Here is a 24,511-nt window from a genome sequence, read left to right as displayed (position 1 = left end):
GGTGTAGCTCAGAAGTCGAATGCCTCTGAGGTCCATCCCCAGACCCACTAAAAAAAAAAAAAAAAAAAAAAGAAAGAAAAAGAAGTCCTATAGAAACCTACTATTTGAAAAAATTTCTCAGCCAGGTGTGGTGGTAAACAGCTGTAATTCTAATTCTTAAGAGGCTGAAAGAGGAGGATTGCAGGTTCAAGACCAGCCTCAGCAACTTAGCAAGACCTATTTCAAAACAAAAAATAAAAGGTTGGCAGCTGGATGTGGCGGTGCAACCCTGTAGAGATTGGAGGACCGCAGGTTCAAAGTCAGCCTTAGCAATTTAGTGAGGCTATCAGCAACTTAATGAGACACTGTTTCAAAATAAAAAGAGCCAGGCGTGGTGGCGTATGCTTGTAATCCCAGCATTCGGGAGGCTGAGACCGGAGGATCACGGAGGCTGAGACCAGAGGATCACGGTTCGCGGACAGCCTCAGCTACGCAATGAGACCCGTTTCATAATAAAGAATAAAAAATAGGGCAGGAGGTGTAGCTCGGAGGTTGAATGCCCCTAGGTTCCATCCCCAGACCCGCAAAATAAACAAACAAACAAACAAACAAACAAACAAATAAATAGAGCTGGCTGGGCATGGTGATGCATGCTTGTAATTTCAGTACTTGGGAATCTGCAACAGGAGGATCACAGGCTCGTAACCAGCCTCAGCTACTTAGTGAGGCCTCCACAACTTATTGAGACCCTGTTTCAAAATAAAGAATAAAATAATAGGGCTAGAGGTATAACTCACGGTAAGATGCCCCTGGGTTCAATCACCAGTTTTGAAATAAATAAGGCTGAATGTAGCTGGGAGGTAGAAAACTCTTGGGCTCAATCCCCAATACCATCAAAGGGTGGGGGGAAAGTTATTTTATACTTGTAAGAATGAGGGGGAAAATTTTACCCACAGTTTTGGGTAAAAATTTTTTTAAAAACATAATTTTTCCCTGATTTTTATTTTTCCCTGTTCTCTTGCAAACCTGAGTTAAATGAAGATGAGCAGACTGTGGCTTTAAAACTAAAAACTTTAGTTTCTCACCTAGTCGCTTCTTTGAGTCTTCTTCTGGAACAGAATTCCTAAGACTTGCTATTCTTGTTGGCTCTTCCTCTATGAGGACTGGACTAGAGGATCTGGCACTGCCTATGGGAGTGGTATGGCCATTCTGGTTTAACTTTCCTGGATCCTCACCACCTGCAGGGACAAAGAGGAAAGAGATAAGTGAGAGAATTGGCATGGTCAGACAGGGAGGAGAGCTGGTGGTTCTTAATCTCTCTTATTCTAGTGCCTCCATCTTCCTGTTTTATCTTATTATTTAGACCTAGGGATTATCTGTATCCTTTAAGTAATAATGGGAATAAAGAATAAGGAATAAGTAATTATTTCTGTGTGTGTGCACGCTACTAGGAACTGAATCTAGGGGCATTCTATATCTGAGCTACAGATCCATCTCCCTGTGGCTACCCACACACACACATTTTTTTTTTTTTTTTTTTTTTGCGGAACTGGGGATGGAACCCAGGGGCATTCTACCTCTGAGCTACACCCAGCCCTATTTTTCACTTTTTTTTTCTCTTTTTCTTTTTTTGGTGGTATTGGGGATAGAACCCAGGGGCCTTCTACCTCTGGGCTACACTCCCAGTCCTATTTTACATTTTATTTGGAAACAGGGTCTCTTAAGCCAGCTGAGGCTGGCTTCGAACCTGCACAATCTTCCTGTCTCAGCCTCCCAAGCACGGGGATTACAAGCGTGCGCCACCACGCCCAGCTTTTATTTATTTATTTTATTATTATGATGATTTTTTTTTGGTGGTACTGGGGTTCCTGGAAGCCCTTCTACCACCGGGCTACACTCCCAGACCTATTTTTATATTTTTATTTGGAAACAGGGGCTCCTATGCCAGCGCGTGTCTGGCTTCGAACCTGCGTGATCCTTCTGTCTCTGCCTCCCAAGCACGGGGATTACAAGCGTGCGCCACCACGCCCAACTTTATTCTTTATTTTGAAACAGGATCTCACTGAGTTGCAAAAGGCCTCACTAAGTAGCTGAGGCTGTCCAAAAACCTGTGATCCTCCTGTCTCAGCCTCATGAATGCTGGGATTACAAGCATCAAGCATGTGCCACCATGCCTGACTTCTTCTTTTTTTTTTGGAAGTACTAGGGATTGAACCCAGGGGCATTCTACCTCAGAGCTACACCCTCAGCTCAGCCCTATTTTTTTACTCACTCTCTTTCTTTCTTTCTTTCTTTCTTTCTTTCTTTCTTTCTTTCTTTTTTTCTTTTTTTGTGGTACTGGGAGTGGAACCCAGGGGCTTTTCTACCTCTGGGCTATACTCCCAGACCTATTTTATACTTTATTTAAAAACAGGGTCTCATTAAGGTGCTGAGAGCCTCACTCAGTAGCTGAGGCTAGCTTTGAACCTGTGCAATCCTCCTGTCTCAGCCTCCCAAGCGCTGAGATTACAAGTGTGTGTCACCACACCTGCCCTATTTTTATGCTTTATTTGGAAACAGGGTCTCACTAAGTTGCTGAGAGCCTCACTCAGTAGCTGAGGCTGGCTTCAAACCTGTACGATCCTCCTGTCTCAGCCTCCTAAGCACTAGGATTAAAAGCATGTGCAACCACGCCTGGCTTATTCTTTATTTTGAAACAGAGCCTCATCCAGTAGCTGAGGCTGGCCACGAACCTGAGATCTTCCTGTCTCAGCCTCCCCAACACTGGGATTACAAGCATGCGTCACCATGCCCAGCTCCAGCCCTGTTTTTTATTCTTTATTTTGAGACAGGGTCTTACTAAGTTGCAAAGGGCTTTGATGAGTAGCGGAGGCTGGCTGTGAACTTGTGATCCTCTTTTCTCTGCCTTCCAAGTACTGAAATTACATGTGTGTGCCACCATGCCTGGCTTTTTTTTTTTTTTTCTCTTTTTGGTAGCACTGGGGATTCAACTTAGGTGCATTGTACCTCTAAGTTACAACTCCAGCCCTATTTTATTTTCATTTGGAAAGAGGGTATCACTAGATTGATGAGAATTTCACTACTTGCTGACACTGTCCTCAAACCTATGATTCTCCTGTCTCGGCCTACCAGTACTGGAATTACAAGCATGTATCACCATACCCAGCTCTAAATTGGGTTCTTCAAAGAGTATAAGACTACCACACTGGTGAAAGACAGTCAGTTTAGGAGGAAACAATAATATGTATAAAGTTATAAAATTATTTGGTGTGTTTAAAGGACTGGCAACTAGTTTGGTTTGGTAGGAGAACAGATACACATAAAGCTATGAGTAGAACTGGAAAGGTAAGCAAGAGCCAGGCTATGAAAGACATCAAACACCATGTGAGGAACCTGAACTGATTCTTGCATGAAAGAGGAAGACAAAGAATTAGAAGCAGGAGAGACCCATGTATAAGCTGTGAGGAGGATGGATTATGGAAGGGCACTAACTGAAACAGGAAAAACAATGAGCTACTGTTCAAATGTCCATGAGAAATAAGAGGCTGACTGACAGGAGTAGGAATGAAGGGTCAGGGGTGAAACTGAAGGCTAGATCAAAGTGAACATGATATACATGAGGATTTCCTACACTAAACTGCAAGGACGATCACTAAGCCGGAGGCTCTGGGAGACCTATGATGATCACACATTGCCATGAAAATCATAGTTAAGATTCCTTCATGGAAAGCCAGGCGTGCTGGCACACACTTGTCATCCCAATGCTTGGAAGGCTGAGACAGAAGGATAACGAGCTTGCGGCCAGCCTCAGCCACTTAGAGAGGCCCTATTTCAAAATAAAGAATAAAAATAGGGCTAGGGGTATAGCTTGAAGGTAAAGTGCTCTGGGTTTAATCCCCAGTACTGCCAAAATTAAAAGATTCCTTCATGGACCAAGCAAAAAAACACTCTTAGTTTTAGCAGAGTTTTCTTAGACTGTTTAGGAAAAGAGAGCTGAAACACTGAGGTTAGAGATGGAAAGACTGGCTTACGTAGGTCATGATGATGCTCCCTTGTATTCCCAGTTCTTGAGGCTGAGACAAGAGGATCACAGGTTGGAAGCCAGCCTCAGTACTTAGTGAGGCTCTCAGCAACTTAGTGAGACCCTGTTTCCCAACAAAAAAGTATAAAAAATAGGTCTGGGAGTACAGTATAGCCCAGAGGTAGAAAGCCTCTGGGTTCCACCCCCAGTATCACCAAAACAGAAAAAAACAAAACAAAACAAAATAAAACAAAAAGGGCTGGGTATGTACCTCAGAGATAGAATGCCCCTGGGTTCAATCCCCAATTAATCCCTTAAAAAAAACTCAACTCCCCTAAAAAAAATGCAACTCAAGCCAGGCGTGATGGCATACTCTTGTAATCCTAGTACTTGGGAGGCTGAGTCAGGAGGATAGCAGGTTTGTGGCAAGCCTCAGCTAAGTACTTAGTGAGGCCCCCCACAACTTAGTGAGACCCTGTTTCAAAATAAAGAAAAAAAAAATAGAGCTGGAGGTGTAGAATGCCCCTGGGTTCCATCCCCAGTACCACCTTAAAAAAAAAAAAAAAAAAAGGCAAAAACTGCAACTCTGTCTTATCTCCTAGTGCCAAAGGGGACTGGAACTAGTTGTTCTCTACATGATATCCTTCTTTGTTTTCCATACTGATACTTTGGGTAATATCATTTTAGTATCTTTTGATATTTTAGTCAGTTAGTCCACTGACTTCTCAAAGACCAGTCCCTCTCATCCTGACTCATTACTTTTTTTGTATGTGTGGTACTGGGGATGGAATACCAAGGGCATTCTACCTCAGAGCTACACCCCAGTCCTATTTTTTATTCTTTTCTTTTCTGTTTTTTTTTTTTTTTGGGTGTGTGTGTGTGTGTGTGTGTGTGTGTGTGTGTGGTAGTGGGGTTGAAACCCATGCGATTTCTACCTCCAGGCTATATTCCCAGACCTATTTTATACTTTATCTGGAAACAGGGTCTCACTAGGTTGATGAGAGCCTCACTAAGTACTGAGGCTGGCTTTGAACCTGTGCGATCCTCCTGTCTCAGCCTCCCAAGCGTGCACCACCATGCCTGGCTTTATTCTTTATTTTGAAACAGGGTCTCACTGAGTTGCAAAAGACCTCACTAAGTAGCTGAGGCTGTCTGCGAACGTGATCTTCCTGTCTCAGCCTCAAATGCTAGGATTACAAGCGTGCACCACCACTCCTGGCTCTGACCCATTACTTTCAACTAAGAGATTAAACAGTGTCATTCTTCAGGCAGTGCCATGAATAGTGGAATTTGAACTAAAAGTAGAAGAGTCTATGGCAAATAAGTAATAAGTGAATACATTTCTAATTATAAAATAATCTGACTTTTTATTTTGCCATGTCTGTGTGTGTACATGTGTGTCTCATGATTACTGACCCCAAAGACAGTCTATGTCTGAGCTACATTTCCAGTTCTATTTTATTTTTACTTGAAACAGGGTCTCACTAAGCTGATGAGAGTCTTACTAAGTAGCTGAGGCTGGCTGTGAACCTGTCATCCTCCTACCTCAGCCTTCTAAGTACTAGGATTACAAGTATATGCCACCACACTAGGCCTTTTTATATTTTAAATTTAAATTTAAATTTTTTTTATTTTTTTTTTTTGCCATACTGAGGATGGAACCCAGAGGCATTCTACCTCTGAGCTACATCCCCAGTACTATTTTTCATTCTTTATTTTGAAACAGGATCTCACTGAAGTTGCAAAGGGCCTCACTAAGTAGTTGAGGCTGCCTGCAAACCATAAGCCTCCTGTCTCAGCCTCCCAAATGATGGATTACAAGCGTGCGCCATCACACCCAGCCTGCCTTTTTTTTTTTTCTTTTCTTTTTTCCGTACTGGGGATGGAGCCCAGGGACATTCCACCTCTGAGCTATACCTCCAGCCCTACTTTTTTTTGTTTTCTTGCGGGTTTGGGGATGGAACTCAGGGGCATTTGACCTCCAAGCTACACCCTCTGCCCTATTTTTTATTCTTTATTTTGAAACAGTACCTCACTAAGTTACAGAGGGCCTCACTCAGTAGCTGGGGATATCCACGAACTGCGATCCTACAGTCTCAGCCTCTCGAACGCTGGGATTACAAGTGTGCGCCACCATGCCAGCTCCAGCCCTACTTTTTTTATTCTTTATTTTGAATCAGGGTCTTGCTGAGTTGCAAAGAGGCTCATTAAGTAGTTGAGGCTGTCTGTGAACCATGATCCTCCTGTCTCAGCTTCCTGAATGCTGGGATTACAAGTGTGGGACACCATGCCCAGCCTACCTTTTTTTTTTTTTTTTTTTTTTTGCGGTACTAGGGATGGAACCCAGGGGCATTCTGCCTCCAACCTACACCTTCAGCCCCTATTTTTTATTCTTTATTTGGAAACAGGGTCTCACTGAGTTGCAAAGGGCCTCACTACGTAGCTGAAGCTGTCTGCAAACCGCGATCCTCCTGTCTCAGCTTCCCAGATGCTGGGATTACAAGCATGCGCCACCACGCCCAACTCCGGCCGGCATTTATTCATTCATTCATTTATTGCAGTACTGAGGATGGAACCCAGGGATAGTCTACTTCCAAGCTATACCCCAGTCCTATTTTTTAGTCTTTATAGTTTTTTTTTTTTTTTTTTTGGTGGTACTGGGGTTCTTGGAAGCCCTTCTACCTCCGGGCTACACTCCCAGACCTATTTTTACATTTTTTTATTTGGAAACAGGGTCTCCTAAGCCAGCGCACGCGGCTGGCTTCGAACCTACACGATCTTGTCTCTGCCTCCCAAGCGCGAGGATTACAAGCGTGTGCCACCATGCCCGGCTAGTCTTTATAGTTTTTGAAAAAGGGTCTCACTGAGTTGTGAAGAACCTTGCCAAATAGCTGAGGCTGTCTGTGAACCTTGATCCCCTGGTCTCCACCTCCTGAATGCTAGAATTATAAGGGTGAGCCACCACACCCAGTCTGCCTTAATATTTTTTAAAAAAATGGATAGAAGCCAATTTTTATTAATTTTTTTTTATTTAAAAAAGTAAAAAAAGGGAAAGAAAAGGCTGGGTGTAGTGGTACGTGCTTGTAATCCCAGTATTTGAGAGGCACAGACAGGAGGTTCTGGGTTTGCGGCCAGTCTCAGCTACTTAGAGAGGCCCTCCACAACTTAGTGAGACTTTGTTTCAAAATAAAGAATAAAAAATAGGGATGGGGTTGTAGTTCAGAGGAGAATGCCCCGGGGTTCAATCCCCCCAGCACGACACCATACACAAACACACCACGAACACACACACACACACACACACACACCTATAGTCCCAGTCCTTGGGAGGCTAAGGCAGGAGGATCGCAAGTTTGCCACCAGCCTCAGCTAGAGTAAGGACCTGTGCAACTCAGTGAGACCCTGTTTCAAAATAAAAAATAAAAATTAGGACGAGGGGTGTAGCTTAGAGGTAGAATGCCTCTGGGTTCAATCCACAATACCGCAAATAATTAATAATAATAATAATAATAATAATAATAATAATAAAATAATATAGTGGCGTGGTGGCGCACCCTTGTAATCCCCGTGCTTGGGAGGCTGAGACAGGAGGATCGCGCAGGTTCGAAGCCAGCCTCATCTACTTAGTGAGGCTCTCAGCAACTTAGTGAGACCCTGTTTCCAAACAAAATATAAAATGGGTCTGGGAGTATTGCCCAGAGGTAGAAAAGCCCCTGGGTTCCACCCCCAGTACCACCAAAAAAAAAAAGAATGTCCATGGGTTCAATCTATAGAACCAAAAACCAAAAAAGGAGGGAAAGCAAGATGAAAAATAACATATACAGAAATAGTTACTACAAATGCCAAATGAACAGATATAAAATGCAACCAACATATTATAGTTTTACAGTTATAGTAAACTGTTTCAGCCAGGTGTGGTGGCACACACTTGTAATCACAGCATTCAGGAGGCTGAGACCAGAGGAACGCGGTTCGCGGACAGCCTCAACTACTTAGAGAGGTCGTCCACAACTTAGTGAGACCCTGTTTCAAAATAAGGAATAAAAAATAGGGTGTAGCTTGGAGGTCGAATGTCCCAGGGTTCCATCCCCAGACCCACACACACAAAAAAAACCCCAAAATAAATAAATAAATAAAATAAACTGTTTCAAGCCAGGCATGGTGGTGCACACTTGTAATCCCAGCATTCGGGAGGCTGAGATCAGCGGATTGTGGTTTGCTGACAGCCTCAGCTACTTAGTGAGGCCCTCTGCAACTGAGTGAGACTGTTTTTTTTTTTTTTTTTTTTTTTTTTTTTTGTGGTGCTGGGGGTGGAACCCAGAGGCATTTACCTTCGGGCTATACTCCCAGACCTATTTTCTATTTTATTTGGAAACAGGGTCTCACTAAGTTGCTGAGAGCCTCACTAAGTAGCTGAGGCTGGCTTCGATCCTGTGCGATCCTCTTGTCTCAGCCTCCCAAGAGCTGGGATTACAAGCGTGCGCCACCACACCCAGCTTTGAGACCCTGTTTCAAAATAAAGAATAAAAAATAGGGCAGGGGTATAGCTTGGAGATCAAATGCCCTGGAATCCATCCCCAGACCTGCAATAAACAAATAAGTAAATAAATAAATAAAATAAACTGTTTCTGCCAGATGTGGTGGCACACACTTGTAATCCCAGCATTTGGGAGGCTGAGACAGGGGGATCATTGTTCGTGGAGAGCCTCATGTACTTAGTGAGGCCCTTTGCAACTCAGTGAGAACCTGTTTCAAAATAAAGAATAAAATATAGGGCTTGGAGTATAGCTCAGAGGTAGAATGCCCCTGGGTTCCATCCCCAGTACTGCAAAAAAAAAAAAAAATTAAGTTAAATAAAAAAAAATAGTTTCCTGGGGAAAGCCTGCCAAGTGCTGTGTGCATGTATTACATCACTATATATTACATTATAATGTGAGACTGTATAGCACCAGTAAAAGTAAAAATATAAAAGATAAAATAAATTGTTCCAGAAAAAATCATACATTGTATCCTAGGTACTTAAAGTGGTGAACACCTATAAACCTAGTACTTGGCAGGCTGAGACAGAAAGACTGCAGGTTTGACAGCTCAGCAATGTAGCAAGGCTCTAAGCAACCTATTAAGACCAACCCTGTTTAAAATAAATAAAAAATAAAAATAAATAAAAAGGGTTGGGGGTGTAGCTAGGAGGTAGTGTGTTCCTGGGTTTGGTCCCCAGTACTACCACCACCACCACCCAAAAAAAAAAAAAAAAAAAATCACCCATTGCAGTAAGTCCTGACATCAGTATTAAACTGGAAATGAGTATTCGTATATCAAAACAAGATCTTTGTAACAAAAAGTTTGATGAAGCAACGTGGGCATGAAGACAAGTTTGATCAAAAAAGGAAGTAACACCCACAGCCGGCCCAAAGCTCTAGAACAATAAGAAGCAAGGAATGTTTGCCCTTTGGATCCTTCACCAATCACTCAGTTTCAGAATTAAAGACTGGGTTAAACACTTGGAAGAAGAGTAAATTTGTGTTTGTATGTGTATGTTTCTTTTGCTGGGTATAGAACCCAGAGGCATTCTACCACTGAGCTACACCTCCAGCCCTATTTTAGTCTTTTATTTTTTTTATTTTTTTTTTTGTGGGTCTGGGGATGGAACACAGGGGCATTCAATCTCTGAGCTATACCCCCTGCCCTATTTTTTATTCTTTATTTTGAAACAGGGTCTCTCTAAGTTGCAGAGGGCCTCTTCTAAGTAGCTGAGGCTGTCTGCGAACCGCGATCCTCCAGTCTCAGCTTCCCAAATGCTGGGATTACAAGGGTGTGCCACCACGCCTGGCCTTTAGTCTTTTATTTTGAAACAGCATCTCACTAAGTTGCTGAGAGCCTCACTAAACTGTTGAGGCTGGCCATGAACCTGTTATCCTCCTGTGTCAGCTTCCCAAGTACTGGAATTACAAATATGCACTCCTTTGTCCAGCTACATTAGAGTAAATTAAAAAAAAAAAAAACCCTCCCAGCCAAGAAAGGTGGTACATGCTTAGCAAGACCCTGCTTCATTAAAAAACAGGGCTGGTGGTATATCTCAGAGGTAAAATGCCCCTGGGTTTCAATCCCTGTCAGGAGGGAGAGAGAGGGAGAGGGAGAGGAAGAGGGAGAGGGAGAGGGAGAGGGAGAGGGAGAGGGAGAGGGAGAAGGAGAGAGAGAGGGAGAGGGAGAGGGAGAGGGAGGGGGGAGGGAGGGAGGGAGGGAGAGAGAGAGGGAGAGAGAGAAAAAGAGAGGGTGTGTGTGTGTGTGTGTGTGTGTGTTTTACTGGGGTAGAACCAAGGGGCTTTTCTACCTCCAGGCTATACTCCCAGACCTAGTTGCTGAGAGCCTCACTCAGTAGCTAAGGCTGACTTCAAACACGCAGGGGCCTGGGGGTGTGCATGCTTGTAATCCCAGCATTTGGGAGGCTGAGACCAAGGATTGTGGTTTGTGAACAGCCTCAGCTACTTAGTGAGGCCCTCCACAATTTAGTGAGACCCTGTCTCAAAATAAAGAATAAGCCGGGCGTGGTGGCACACACTTGCAATCCCCACGCTTGTGAGGCTGAGACAGGAGGATCACACAGGTTCAAAGCCAGCCTAAGCTGGTTTAAGAGACCCTATTTCCAAATAAAATATAAAATAGGTCTGGGAGTGTAGCCTGGAGGTAGAAAGCCCCTGGGTCCTATCCCCAGCACCACTAAAAAAAAAAAAAAAAAAAAAAAAAAAACAACAAAAAAAAAAACCCCGGGTATGGTAGTGCATGCTTGTAGTCCCAGTACCTGGGAGACTGAGCCAATCAAGGATTACTGCCTCAGCAATTTAGCGAAACCCTATTTCCAAATAAAAAATAAAATTGGTTTGGGGGATATGGGTCAGAAATAAAATGCCCCTGAATTCAACTCCCAGTACCACCAAAGCAAACAACAATAAAAAAGAAAATTCAAACTGACCACAGAGGCACACACTTGTAATCCCATCACTTGGGAGGTTGAGGCAGGATGATCCTAGGTTCTAGGGCAACCTCAACAACTTACTGAGATCCTCAAGAATTTAGCAAAACCCTCAGGAACTTTGTGAGACAGTGTTTCAAAATAGAAAGATAAAACAGGGCTAAAAGTATACTCCAGAAGTAGAACATTGGGTCTGATTCCCAGTATTACATACACACCCAAAAAATAATAATAAAAAAAACTCATATACCTACCTAGTTAAACCCAACCAACACCAAGTGCACAGAGATAGGCATATGCTATTTATATGAAACTCACCCTGTTCAGGGTCTTCCAACAGAACCCCTCTTTTAACCAGTTCTTCTCTCGGTTTTCGCATAGATATTTTTCGCTCTAAAACTAACATTAAATTGGAAAACAGGACTCAGAAATGTGGCAGTTGGAAGGGCAACATCATTCTTAGCATTCTAAATCCACAGGTAAAGAATAAAGTGGTTCGAATTTCTTCTACTGATAAGACAGAACCGGAAAATTACAAATTTGGAAAAGCAATTTCTGGGGCTGGGATTGTAGCTCAGTGGTATAGTACCCCTGCATTCTATCCTAAGTACCTCATACTAATTAAATAAAGCAACTTCGATCTGCTACAGTGCAGGAACTCTAATCAATACGGAGTTGATTTTAATTCCAATAAAGAAAAGAGACTACAGAATACATGGCTCGGTGAATGGCCATTTGGCTGTTTAATTTCTTTTAAGTAGGAGGTTTTAGAAGCTTAGAAAGAGATGAAAAAGGTGCTTCTAAAATAGAGAACTCTTTAACTCAGAACACATACTTAAATCTTAATATCTCACCTTCTGATGTCTCTTTGAATTTATCACTACTTTTTTTTCTCCTCCATTTCCAGGGCTTGAAGATCTTGCCAAAGCCTGAAAACTTGCTTTTTCTTTTGATGGGAGGTGTTGTGTCTCCTGCTTCCACACTGTCCATGACCATGCCTGGGTCTGCAGTGGGCTGGCCTGCTTCTTCTGTTCATGGAGAGAAAGAGAAAGGGAAGAAAACAGCCAATTTAGTAGTTCAACATAATCTTCAAAACGTCCCTTCTCCTCTCTTCCTGTGTAGTTGGACAGATCAAAACACTGATAATCATGCAATCAGACTCCTAACATCACACGAACACCAAACATCAAAGTCTACAACAGATAAATGACTGAAGGAACCAAACCAAGCTGACATCATTTTAGAACAAGAAGTAAGTGAAATGATCAGAACCAGGTCAAAATCTTTCAAAGGCACACACACAGAGAATATGTGGATATCTTCCCAATACCTATGACATCTGCTGTCACTGAAGTAGGAAATGCCACCTTTCGGGGAGTATTATTCTCTGTTGAACACTGACCTCTTTCTTCCGTATTCAGAATTTACATTTTATTTTACTTACTTTTATTTTAGTACTGGGGACTGAACCCAGAGGCATTCGACCTCCAAGCTACATCCCCAGTCCTTCTCTTACTTTTTATTTTGAAACAAGATTCTCCTAGGTTACTGAGTTTCCCCATGTTGCTGAATCTGGCCTTTAACCTGTGATCCTCCCGTCAAAACTTCCGAAACACTGGGATTACAGGTGTGTGCCACACCACGCCCAGCTTTATTCTAGTATGAAGGATTTGACATGAAACATACTTTACATGATATATGTACAGGACTGAAATGAAAGCTTCCCATAATGACACTGCATGCAGGGTTTAGTAAGTTAGCTTTAATAATAGAGAAAAGAGCAGCCAAGGCAGGGCCAAAAAAAAAAAGGCAGGAAGGCAACGAAAAAAAAGCAGGAAGGCAACACAATACAGCTTTGCACTCCACCTACTGTCCCCGGGTTCTCTGGAGAAGTCTAGAGGGGAAGAAAAAAAGAGTTATGTGGAACAACTATCCTGGAATTGAAGTGGAATTGCTACTTCATAGAAATACATCACGGAACACACACTATACTTCACATCAGATGCTAACAATACCTTTTGGAGGAGAAAGAGTCTAACACATTCACTACAAAAAACCATCTCCTGTTAATAATGCTTTTTTTTTTTTTTTTTTTGCAGTACTGGGGATAGAACCCAGGGACATTTTACCTCCGAGCTACATCCTCAGCCCTATTTTTTTTTTTTTCTTTGCAGGTCTGGAGATGAAACCCAGGGACATTCGATCTCCAAGCTATATCCCCTATCCTATTTTTCATTCTTTTTTTTTTTTTTTTTGGTGGTACTGGGGTTCCTGGAAGCCCTTCTACCTCTGGGCTACACTCCCAGACCTATTTTTACATTTTCATTTTGGAAACAGGGTCTCCTAAGCCAGCGCGCGGCTGGCTTTGAACCTGCGCGATCCTCCTGTCTCAGCCTCCCAAGCGCGGGGATTACAAGCGTGCGCCACCACGCCCGGCTTCATTCTTTATTTTGAAATAGGGTCTCACTGAGTTGCAAAGAGCCTATGTAGCTGAGACTGTCTACAAACCGCAATCTGTTGGTCTCAGGCTTCCAAATGCTGGGATTACAAGCATGCATTACCACGCCCAGCTTATTCTTTATTATTATTTTATTTTATTTATTTTTGGTGGTACTGGGGTTCCTGGAAACCCTTCTACCTCCAGGCTACACTCCCAAACCTATTTTATATTTTTATTTGGAAAAAGGGTCTCTTAAACTAGCAAGGCTGGCTTCGAACTTGCGTGATCCTCCTGTCTCCTCCTCCCAAGCGTGGGGATTACAAGTGTGCGCCACCATGCCCCACCTTATTATTTTTGAAACAGGGTCTCACTGAGTTGCAAATGGCCTCAGTAAGTAGTTGAGACTGTCCATGAACCATGATTCTCCTGTCTCAGCCTCCCGAATGCTGGGATTACAAGCATGTGCCACCACGCCCAGCTAGATTTACACAATTTTAATTATCAGAGTAACTGCAGTGATGACTGTCCATCCACTAGCTTCCTGTTCCCAGAAGATTTGGGCAAAATCAGGGCCTGGTTACTATGTACAACAGATGGGAGATGACACAGGACAATGACCCATTCCTTCCTAGCTGCATGATTCACTCGAGGATGTCTTAGATCTAAACTATTTATTTATTTATTTGTACTAGAAATTTTTTTTTCCGGGTCTGGGAATGAAACCCAGGGGCATTCAACCTCTCAGCTACACCCCCTCCCCTATTTTTTATTCTTTATTTTGAAACTGGATCTCACTGAGTTGCAGAGGGCCTCACTAAGCTGAGGCTGTCCGCGAACCACAATCCTTTGGTCTTAGCCTCCAAATGCTGAGATTACAAGCATGTGCCACCATGCCTGACTTGTACTGGGAATTGAACCCAGGTAAATTCTACTTCCAATCTACATCCCCAGCCCTTTTATTTTTATTTATTTTTTTGCAGGTCTGGGGATGGAACCCAGGGACATTTGACCTCCAAGCTGCAGCACCTGCCCGATTTTTTCTTTATTATTTTATTTATTTATTTATTTATTTATTTATTTATTTATTTATTTATTTTGCGAGTATGGGGTTGGAACCCAGGAGCATTCGACCTCCAAATTACATCGCCTGCTCAATTTTTTATTCTTTATTTTGAAACAGGGTCTCACTGAGTTGCAGAGAGCCTCACTAAGTGGCTGAGGCTGTCCGCGAACCGTGATCCCCATCTCAGCCTCCCGAATGCTGAGATTACAAACTTGCACCACCACACCCAGCTGGCTATATGTATATTAATGTTATTAGTTACATGCAAATCAAAAGTTATGTTTTCCTATGAAAAAGACCACTTCTTTTTGTGTGTGTGGTACTGAGGATTGAACCCATGGGTATTCTAAATCTGAGCTACCCCCACAGCAGCCCTATTTTGAAACAGTCTCACTAACTTGTAGAGGGCCTCACTAAGTAGCTGAGGCTGGCCATAAATTTTTGACCCTCCTGTCTCAAACTCCCACATACTGAGATTACATGCCCAGTTGGCCCCTTTATTCTTCATTATGAAATTTTCCATATCATTTTGAGTGTGGAGGATACTGGGGATTGAATTTATGAGCCTTCTATTTGAAGCTACAATGTGTGTGTGAGTGTGTGTGCGCACAAGAGATACTAGGAGTTGAACCCAGAGGCATTCTATCCAGCTCCCTAGCCCTTTTAAATTTTTTTGTTTTAGGAAACAGGATCTAATTCACTGAGTCTTGTTAAGTTGATAAAAGTGAGACTCTCATTAATCTAGAGAGACCTTGTTCAAAATGAAGATAGAATAGGGATAGGCACGTAGTTTGGAACTAGAATGCCTCAGGTTCAATTCCCATCATCACGCTGGGCGTGGTGGCGCACGCTTGTAATCCCCGCGCTTGGGAGGCAGAGACAAGAGGATCTCGCAGGTTTGAAGCCATTCTCGCTGGCTTAAGAGACCCTGTTTCCACATAAAAAGTATAAAAATAGGTCTGGAAGTGTAGCCTGTGGGAGTGTAGCCAGAGGTAGAAGGGCTTCCAGGAACCCCAGTACCACCAAAAAAAAAAAAAAAAAAAAACCAATTCCCATCATCACAAAAATGAGTATATTTATTTATTTATTCTACATCTGAGCTGAGCATGGTGGCACAGGTTATAATACCAGCATTTGGGAGGCTGAAACAGGAGGAGAGGAGGACAGTGTCAGCTACTTAGTGAGGCCCTTTGCAACTCAATGAGACCCTGTTTCAAAGTAAAGGATAAGGCGGGCATGGTGGCGCATGCTTGTAATCCCACCACTTGGGAGGCAGAGACAGGAGGATCACGCAGGTTCAAAGCCAGCCGCGCTCTGGCTTAGGAGACCCTGTTTCCAAATAAAAAAATGTAAAAATAGGTCTGGGAGTGTAGCCCAGAGGTAGAAGGGCTTCCAGGAACCCCAGGACCATCAAAAAAAAAAAAAAAAAGTAAAGGATAAAAAAAATAGGTCTGAGGGTGTAGCTTGAAGGTACAATGCCTCTGGGTTCCTTCCCTAGTACCTCAAAAAAAAAAAAATTATATTCTACATCCAAGCTATAACACCAGCCCTGCACCCTTATTTATTTATTTATTTATTTATTTATTTATTTATTTATTTATTTATTTTAGGTGCTGGGGATGGAACTCAAGGGAATTCTACCTCCAAGCCACACAACCTAAATTTTTTACCTTTTTTTTTTTTGTGGGTCTGGTGATGGAACCAGGGACATCTGACCTCCAAGCTACACCCCCTGTCCTGTTTTTTTATTCTTTATTTTGAAACCGGGTCTCACTGAGTTGCAGAGGGCCTCACTAAGTAGCTGAGGCTGTCCGTGAACTGTGATCCTCCTGTCTCAGCCTCACAAATGCTGGGATTACAAGCATACGCCATGTCCGGCCTATTTTTTTTATTTTATTTATTCTTTTGGTGGTACTGGGGTTCCTGGAAGCCCTTCTACCTCTGGGATACACTCCCACGGGCTACACTCCCAGACCTATTTTTTAACATTTTTATGTTGAAACAGAGTCTCTTAAACCAGCGAGGCTGGCTCCGAACCAGCGTGATCCTCCTGTCTCCACCTCCCAAGCGTGGGGATTACAAGCGTGCGCCACCACGCCCGGCCTATTTTTTTATTCTTTATTTTGAAACAGGGTCTCACTTAGTTGCAAAGGGCCTCACTAAGTAGTAGCTAAGGCTGCCCTCGAACCCCAATCCTCCTGTCTCAGCCTCCCAAATGCTGGGATTACAAGCATGCGCCACCACACCTAACTCCCAAATTTCTCATACACTCACAAATAATATGCAGAGAAAGGTGAGTCTGAAACTGTTTATAAGCAATTTGCGCATGACTTTTTGTTTTTTAGCATGTAGTATTTTATTTATTTATTTTTTTTTGCAGGGCTTCGAACCTGTGCGCTCCTCCTGTCTCAGCCTCCCAAGCGCAGGGATTACAAGAGTGCACCACGCCCTGCGACATTCTTCCATTTTGAACATCAGATTTTTATAGAATCAGTTATTTATCCAGAATTTTAAAATAAACAGTTCTATTCAATTAGATACATACTTCAGTATGTGCTAAACACCTTTATAACCTAAGGATTTTATCTGTTCAATATATTTTATGCCGACCTAGCTGGAAATAGATACTGTAAACTTCATTTTCACAGCTTCAGAACTATGTAAACAGAGAACATTACTTTATGGTACTGACACTACTGTATTTACTCATTTCTGCTCTCTGTAAGAGGATTATTATTGGATTTAAATAATTGTTTCAAAAAAACTGCCAAAATCTGTTGCTAATGAAGAAAGCAGGCTTTGTCTAGAGAAAGCCTATGACTGCTCTTGGTAATTTTGCATAGCTCTAACCCTTAGGGATTAGAACGAAGAAAAACATTCACAAGACAACAGGCCAGGCACAGTGGCACATGCCTGTAATCCCAGTCCTTGGGAGGCTGAGACAGGAGGATGGCAGGTTTGAGACTAGCACATACTATCTTAGTCAGACCCTGTTAATAAAATAAAATAGGGCTGTAGGTATAGCTCAGAGGCAGAATGCCCCTGGGTTCAATCCTTAGCACTACATACACTTGGCACTGAAACCTGGGGTGCGCTAACCACTGAACGATATTCTCAGCCCTTTTAAACTTTTTTTCCTGGTGCATTGTAGTCATACACCATGTTGGGCTATAGAGCAAGAGAAGCACACTTGTACACAACTAAACTTTTTGTTTTGAGACAGGGTCCCTAAATGGCCAGGTTGGCCTTGAACTTGCACTCTTGCTGCCGTAGCTTCCCAAGTAGCTGAGAATAAAGGTTATGCCACCAAGGCCTGGCTGACTGACAATCTGGGTTTTTTTTGGTATTGGAGACTGAATCCAGGAGCGTTCTACCTCTGAGTTAAAGCTATTTATTTATTTACCTATTTATTTTGGTGGTACTGGGGTTCCTGGAAACCACTCCAGGCTACACTCCCAGACCTATTTTATACTTTTTTTTTATTTGGAAACGGACTCTCCTAAACCAGCACGGATGGCTTCGAACCTGCGCGATCCTCCTGTCTCCGCCTCCCAGGAACGGGGATTACAAACATGCGACACCACACCCAGCTTATTTTTAATTTACTTTTTATTTATTGTTGGGGTCCCAGAGACTGAACCCAGGGGCATTCTACCTCTGAGCTACACTCTCAACTCTTTTTATCTTGAAACAGAGTCTCACTAAATTTCTGAGGCTGTCCTCGAATCTGCAATCCCCTCTCAGCCTCCTGAGTTCTAGGATTACAGGCATGTGTCATATGCCTGGCTCAGTAGTGTGTGTGTGTGTGTGTGTGTGTGTGTGTGTGTGTGTGTGTGTGTGTGAGAGAGAGAGAGAGAGAGAGAGAGAGAGAGAGAGAGAGAGAGAGACAGACAGAGACAGAGACAGAGACACGGGGGGGGGGAGGTTACTGCAGATTGAGCCTACTTGCATTCTACTTCTGAGCTAAATCCTCAGCCCTATTTTATACTTTATTTTGAAACAGGGTCTCACTAAGTTGTGAGGGCCTTTCTAAGTTGTTGAAGCTGGACGAAAACCCGGGATCCTTCTGTGTCAGCCTCCCATATACTGGGATTACAAGTACAAGTGTACACCACTAAGCCTGATTTTGCAATTTTTTTTTTTTTGGTGGTGGTGGTGCTGAAGAATGAACCCAGAGGCATTCTACCTGAGCTACACCCCCAGCCCGATTTTTGATTCTTTCAAACATTCCAGTCTTAAAAATTAGTGAGTTGTAGCGGGGCGTGGTGGCGCACGCTTGTAATCCCCGAGCTTGGGAGGCTGAGACAGGAGGATCGCACAGGTTCGAAGCCAGCCTCAGCTACTTAGTGAGGCTCTCAGCAACTTAGTGAGACCCTCCCTGTTTCCAAATAAAGTATAAAACAGGTCTGGGAGTATAGCTCGGAGGTAAAAAATAATAATAGTAATAATAAAATATAGAACTGGGGGTGTAGCTATGAGGTAGAATGTCCTTGGGTTACATCCCAATACCACACAAATAAAAGAATAAAGTAGGGTGGTGGTGGTGGTGGTGGCTGCTTGTAATCCCAGTACTTATGAGGCTGAGACAGGAGGGTTGTGTCGATTCAAAGCCAGCCTCAGTGAAGCTCTCAGCAACTTAGTGAGACCCTGTTTTCAAATAAAATGTAAAATAGGTCTGAGAGTATAATCTGGAAGTAGAAAGTCCCTGGAGTTTTATCCCCCAGTACCACAAAAAAAAGATAAAGAAGCTGGGTGAGGTAGTACATGCTCATAATCTCAGTACTTGGAGGGGGCTGGGAGAATCATAGGTTCGAGGTCAGCCTCAGCTACTACTCAGTGAGGCCTTTCACAACTTAGTAAGACCCTGTTTCAAAATAAAGAATAGAGCCAGGCGTGCTTGTAATCCCAGTACTTGGGAGGGTGAGACAGGAAAATTGCGCAGGTTCGAAGCCAGCCTCAGCTACTTAGTGAGGCTCTCAGAAACTTAGTGAGACCCTGTATCCAAATAAAATAGAAAATAGGTCTGGGAGTGTAGCCTGAAGGTAGAAAGCCTCAGGGTTCCATCCCAGAACCACAAAGAAAAAAAAGAAAAGTAAATAAGTAAAAAAAAAAAGAATAAAAAATAGGGCTGGGTATATATTATAGAGAGAGCTCGGAGGTAGAATGCCCCTGGACTCAAATGAATTAAAAAAAAGGAAAAATAAATAAATAAAATGATAAAAACTAAGCCTTATTAGGCATGGTGGCACATGCCTGTAATCCCAGTGCTTGAGAGGCTGAAACGAGAATCTCAACTTTGAAGCCGATAACTCAAAGAGGCTCACAGGAACTTTGTGAAATCCTGTTTCCAAATAAAAAATAAAAAATGTTTGGGGTATAGCTTGAAGGTGGAATCCCCTTGATTCAATCCCTAGAGACAGACAGACACGCACACATGACCCAGCCTTGGTGATCAAAGTAAATCAACCCTTAATTTTAGTGTTAAAAATCTGTTGCTGAATAACTCACTTTGCCATCCATATAACTTAGTTTTAGACCCCCCCACAACAGACACAGTAGTGTTCTCCCATTGAGTTACATCCCAGCACTTCAACCCTTTTTATATTTTATCTTGAGACAAGGTCTAACTATTCCTCAGGCCCCATGATTATGGCCTCAAACCTGCAACCTTCCTGGCTCAGCCTCCCCAATATCTGGGATTATAGGTGTGCACCAATACACCTAGCACCTTTATGTATATATTTAACAGGGAAGTTCACAGAAAAAAACATTACCTTTAAAAACTAAATATCACACCAAATTGTGAGACATATCTAGGAACATTACCTGTTTTCTTACATACACTTTTATTTTTCTTTAGTCACTAACATTTTTTATTTAAGAAGAAAAAAAGTAGCATAGGACTGAACATGATTCTGCTGCTTCATCAATCAAAATAAAGGTATAGTTCTTTTCTTTTTTCCTTTTTCCTCTTTCTTTCTCTCTCTCTTTTTTTAGGGATGGAACCCAGAGGCATTCTACCTCCAAGCTACACCCCTGCCATATTTTTTTATTCTTTATTTTGAAACAGGGTCTCACTGAGTTGCAAAGGGCCTAAGTAGTAGCTGAGGCTGTCCTCGAACCAAGACCTTCCTGTCTCAGATTCCCAAATGCTAGGATTACAAGCGTGTGCCACCACGCCCAGTTTTGCCCAGTTTATGAGTATTATCTTACAGATAAAACTCTTTAAAAAGTTTAAGAAAATGAGCTTGCAGTGACCGTGGACAATTATTTCACTTAGAAGGTTTGAAACTGAGCTACATGCACAAGATTAGCTTGGTCTCCTGCTATTGTGAGACAATAATACTTAAAATGTAGTACTAAGTTCAGAAAAGTCTGTATAAGTGTTCTCTTATGAGAAATTAAAACACCGGCAAAAAGGAAAAAAGCTGTGACTTACTTGGAAAACATAACCAAGTCTAAAATATTACCTCCATTCTTAAAAATGGTCCTGCTTTTCAAAGTCAGTAGTTCTAGTTCTATACCACATACTTAGCAATTGGTTATGTCCTATAAAATTCCCCTAGATTCTAAATAAGTTCTGGAAACACTTTATTTTGTACAAACACTAGAAATTAACAGGTAACTTCCTAACACTATAGTAAATTGAAGAGGCTGAATGATAAATTAATATAATTTAATGAAAATAACAATGTTTTCCTTTGTTCTTCACAAACTTACAAATATTTCAAGGTTAGTTATTAACATCAAAATTCTCTCATACAAATACCTATGAAATTCTCAACTTCCTCCCCTCTAAATCAGCTTTCCTCTGTCAAGATTGTTTCTTTGCCTTCTATTACTCACCAACTGCATCTGGATTTACCGGTCTGGAGACATCAGCTTGCCCCATGATTATGGTGTTTGATGTATCTCACGACAAGAAACTGTCCCAGACAAAAGCAAACTTTTCTTTTAAAAGATAAATCCACATTAGAAGGGAACCAAAATGCTCTTTCAATGTCACAGCCAAATGTCAGGAACCGGCGTAAGGTCAGTTCGTGTTCCCCTGTCCCCAGCCTGGGCACTTCTTCTGACAAATATGTCTTCACACTGGCGCTCTTCACACAGGAATGCCTGTCATTCCAGAGTGCGTATGTGCGGAGCTCAAGTGCGGAAGGGGAGGAGACTACCAACCACATTCAAGCCAAGGAGCCACAAAGCCCACAAAGTCCACACCCCCAATGCCCACACCCCCTTTTCCTGACTTTGAGCTTGGCTACAACTCTCAAGGCTCAAAGACACAGAAGAAAGGGAGATGGCTCAAGAACACACCAAAGACAAATTTGTAAATTTAGTCACAAAAACACCCTATCAGGGTGGTTATAAGTAGCAGGCTAAATGGGAGTCTACATAAAAGGTTTATTTTAGGTACAGGCTTACTTCAAAAGCATCAGATGGTTCCAGTAGTTCACTGTGTTTTAGACTGAATGTTACCCCCTACCCCACCCCACAGTGAAATCCACATTTGGTCATCCTCCTTTCCTGGTTTATAAGTCCTAATTTCCTTGCAATCTCCAGAGCAGTAGTGTCTTTTTATACATTAATAACTGACTCACTGCTGGCAGCCCTCAGTAGCTGGAGATAGTTTTATAAATAGTTACTTATAAACAATATTACAGAGAATACCAATGACACCAGGATGGGGGCCAGTCACCTGAAAGACTAAAGCACAGCTAGAGAACTGTGACTTTTAGCCCCACTTCCCTACCCTCCCAGGAGGGGAGAGGAGCTGAAGGGTACACTGATCAATCAATCATGCTTAAGTAATAAAGCCACCACAAGAACCCAACTGGACAGGGTTCTGAGAAGCTTCCAAACACACAGAGAGATTCCTGAAGGCGCCTGGAGAGGGCATGGAAGTTCCATGCATGTTCCGTTCTTGACCCCTTCCAGCTCTTCATCTGGTGTCATTGGTGTCCTCTGTAATATTGTAAGTAACCAGTGAATGTACGCAAGTGTTCTCCTAAGTTCTAGGAGCTCCTCTAGCAAAATAATGGAACCCTAGGGGAGGTTTGTAGAACTCTGAATGATAACTAGTCAATCAGAAGCACAAGTGAAACAACCTGGGACATGTGACTGGCATCTGGAAAGAGAGGGAACAGTCTTGAGGACTGAGCTCTAAACCAATAGGATAGAAAACCATCTCCAGGTGACAGGGTCAGAACTGAATGAACTAGCGGACACCTCACTGGTGGTGGTTGTAGCAACCAGAGGGGTGGTTAGGGACCCTCCCCCTCTCCACACGAGCAGCAGAAGAGCATGTTGTCAGAGTATAGCTGGAGAAACTGAGTTTGGGTTTGTTTCCCTATATTCTCAGACTTCCAAATTTTTTTTATTTATTTATTTATTTATTTATTTATTTATTTATTTATTTACTGTACACTAAGGATTGAAACCAAGAGCATTCTACCAGTGAGCTACATCCACAGTCCTAATTATTTATTTGTTTATATGTCTGTTTGTTTATTGTGTGTGGACAGCCCTATTTGTTTGTTTATTGGGGGGATATGGGGATTCAATCCAAGGGCATATCTCTAACCTACACCCCTAGTCCTACTTTATTTTGAAACAGGGTCTCACTAAATTTCAGTGGCTTTGCTGAAGTTGCTGAGGTTGGCCACAAATCTGTAATTCTGTCTCAGCCTCCCAAGTACTGGGATTACAAGTGTGCATCACTGAGCCCTGCTGATAGAACAGTATTCTGATTTAAATTATTTTCTATCTGGTGTGCTGGTGCACACTTGTAATCCCGGTATTTATGAGGCTGAGACTAGAGGATCAGAGGTTTACCTCAGCTACTTAGTGAGACCCTGTTTCAAAACAAAGAATAGAACAAAGCTTGTAATCCCAGCATTTGGGAGGCTGAGACTGGAGGATCGTGGTTCGTGTACAGCCTCAGCTACTTAGTGAGGCCCTCTGCAATTCAGTGAGACCCAGTTTCAAAATAAAGAATAAAAAATAGGGCAGGGGGAGTAGCTCGGGGGTCGAATGCCCCTGGGTTCCATTCCCAGACCCACAAAAAAAAAAAAAAAAAAAGATTTTTTTTAAAGGGCTAAGAAAGGAGGATCGCAGGTTCATAACCAGCCTCAACTTAGGGAGAACATGTTTTTTAAAATATCCTAATATCCTGCCGGGCGCAGTGGCGCAAGCTTGTAATCCCCGCACTTGGGAGGCAGAGACAGGAGGATTGCGCAGGTTCGAAGCTAGCCGCGCGCGCTGGCTTAGGAGACCCTGTTTCCAAATAAAAATGTAAAAATAGGTCTGGGAGTGTAGCCCGGAGATAGAAGGGCTTCCAGGAACCCCAGTACCACCAAAAAAAAAAAAAAAAAAAATCCTAATATTCCTGCCAGGCATGGTGGCCCACACTTGTAATCCCAGCATTTGGGAGGCTGAGACCCGAAGATCGCGGTTCACAGACAGCCTCAGCTACTTAGTGAGGCCCTCTGCAACTCAGTGTGACCCGGTTTCAAAATAAAGAATAAAAATAGGGCAGGGAGTGTAGCTCGGAGGTTGAATGCCCCTGGGTTCCAATCCCAGACCCCCCCAAAAAATCCTAATATTCCTTTAACAAAAGACAGCTACCAAAAAATATCAATAAACAAAAAAATGGAGCTTTTGGCTTAAATTTTTATTCTCAAACAGATTTCAGAAAGATGGTTTTGCCCTGAACTTTCCTTGGCATATTCTTCTTTCTCTCCATTATTTTATTATTAGCTTTTCATAAAGAAGAAGATAACAATGGTAACAAATAAAATAACAATACTAAAATATCAGTAAAGAAAAAAAGGCAAAAATACTCAGGCAAAACTCAATTTGTTAGTACTAGCAATAGAAAACCTTACAATGTAGACTCTTAAAATAGAGCCGGGCATGGTGGCACATGCTTGTAATCCCAGCATTTGAGAGGCTGAGACAGAAGCATCGCGATTAGCCTCAGCTACTTAGTGAGGCCCTCTGCAACTCAGTAAGACCCGGTTTCAAAATAAAGAATAAAAA

At 42.5% G+C, this 24,511-nt stretch overlaps 1 protein-coding gene across 4 annotated transcripts in view; it reads right to left on the bottom strand.

Moving 5' to 3' along the window:
- PHACTR4 (phosphatase and actin regulator 4) overlaps positions 1–24,511 on the bottom strand; it is a gene marked incomplete at both ends in the record, with an annotated part of 71,995 nt that overhangs the window by 29,568 nt on the left and 17,916 nt on the right. Inside the window, 5 exons of one of the 4 annotated variants that reach the window (XM_080690595.1) lie at positions 1,065–1,217; positions 11,289–11,369; positions 11,825–11,998; positions 12,841–12,864; positions 21,320–21,365. In XM_080690595.1, the coding sequence (XP_080546721.1) occupies positions 1,065–1,217; positions 11,289–11,369; positions 11,825–11,998; positions 12,841–12,864; positions 21,320–21,365 (478 nt within the window). Of the gene's footprint in view, positions 1–1,064; positions 1,218–11,288; positions 11,370–11,824; positions 11,999–12,836; positions 12,865–21,319; positions 21,447–24,511 lie in introns of those variants that run through there. The other 3 variants (XM_080690597.1, XM_080690596.1, XM_080690598.1) reach the window with 3 other exon arrangements.

This window comes from Muscardinus avellanarius (genome assembly GCF_963383645.1).
Source record: "Muscardinus avellanarius genome assembly, chromosome: 3".
NCBI lineage: Eukaryota > Metazoa > Chordata > Mammalia > Rodentia > Gliridae > Muscardinus > Muscardinus avellanarius.
The sequence above is the reverse complement of the archived record's forward strand: the minus strand, read 5'-3'. Positions and strand labels throughout refer to the sequence as shown.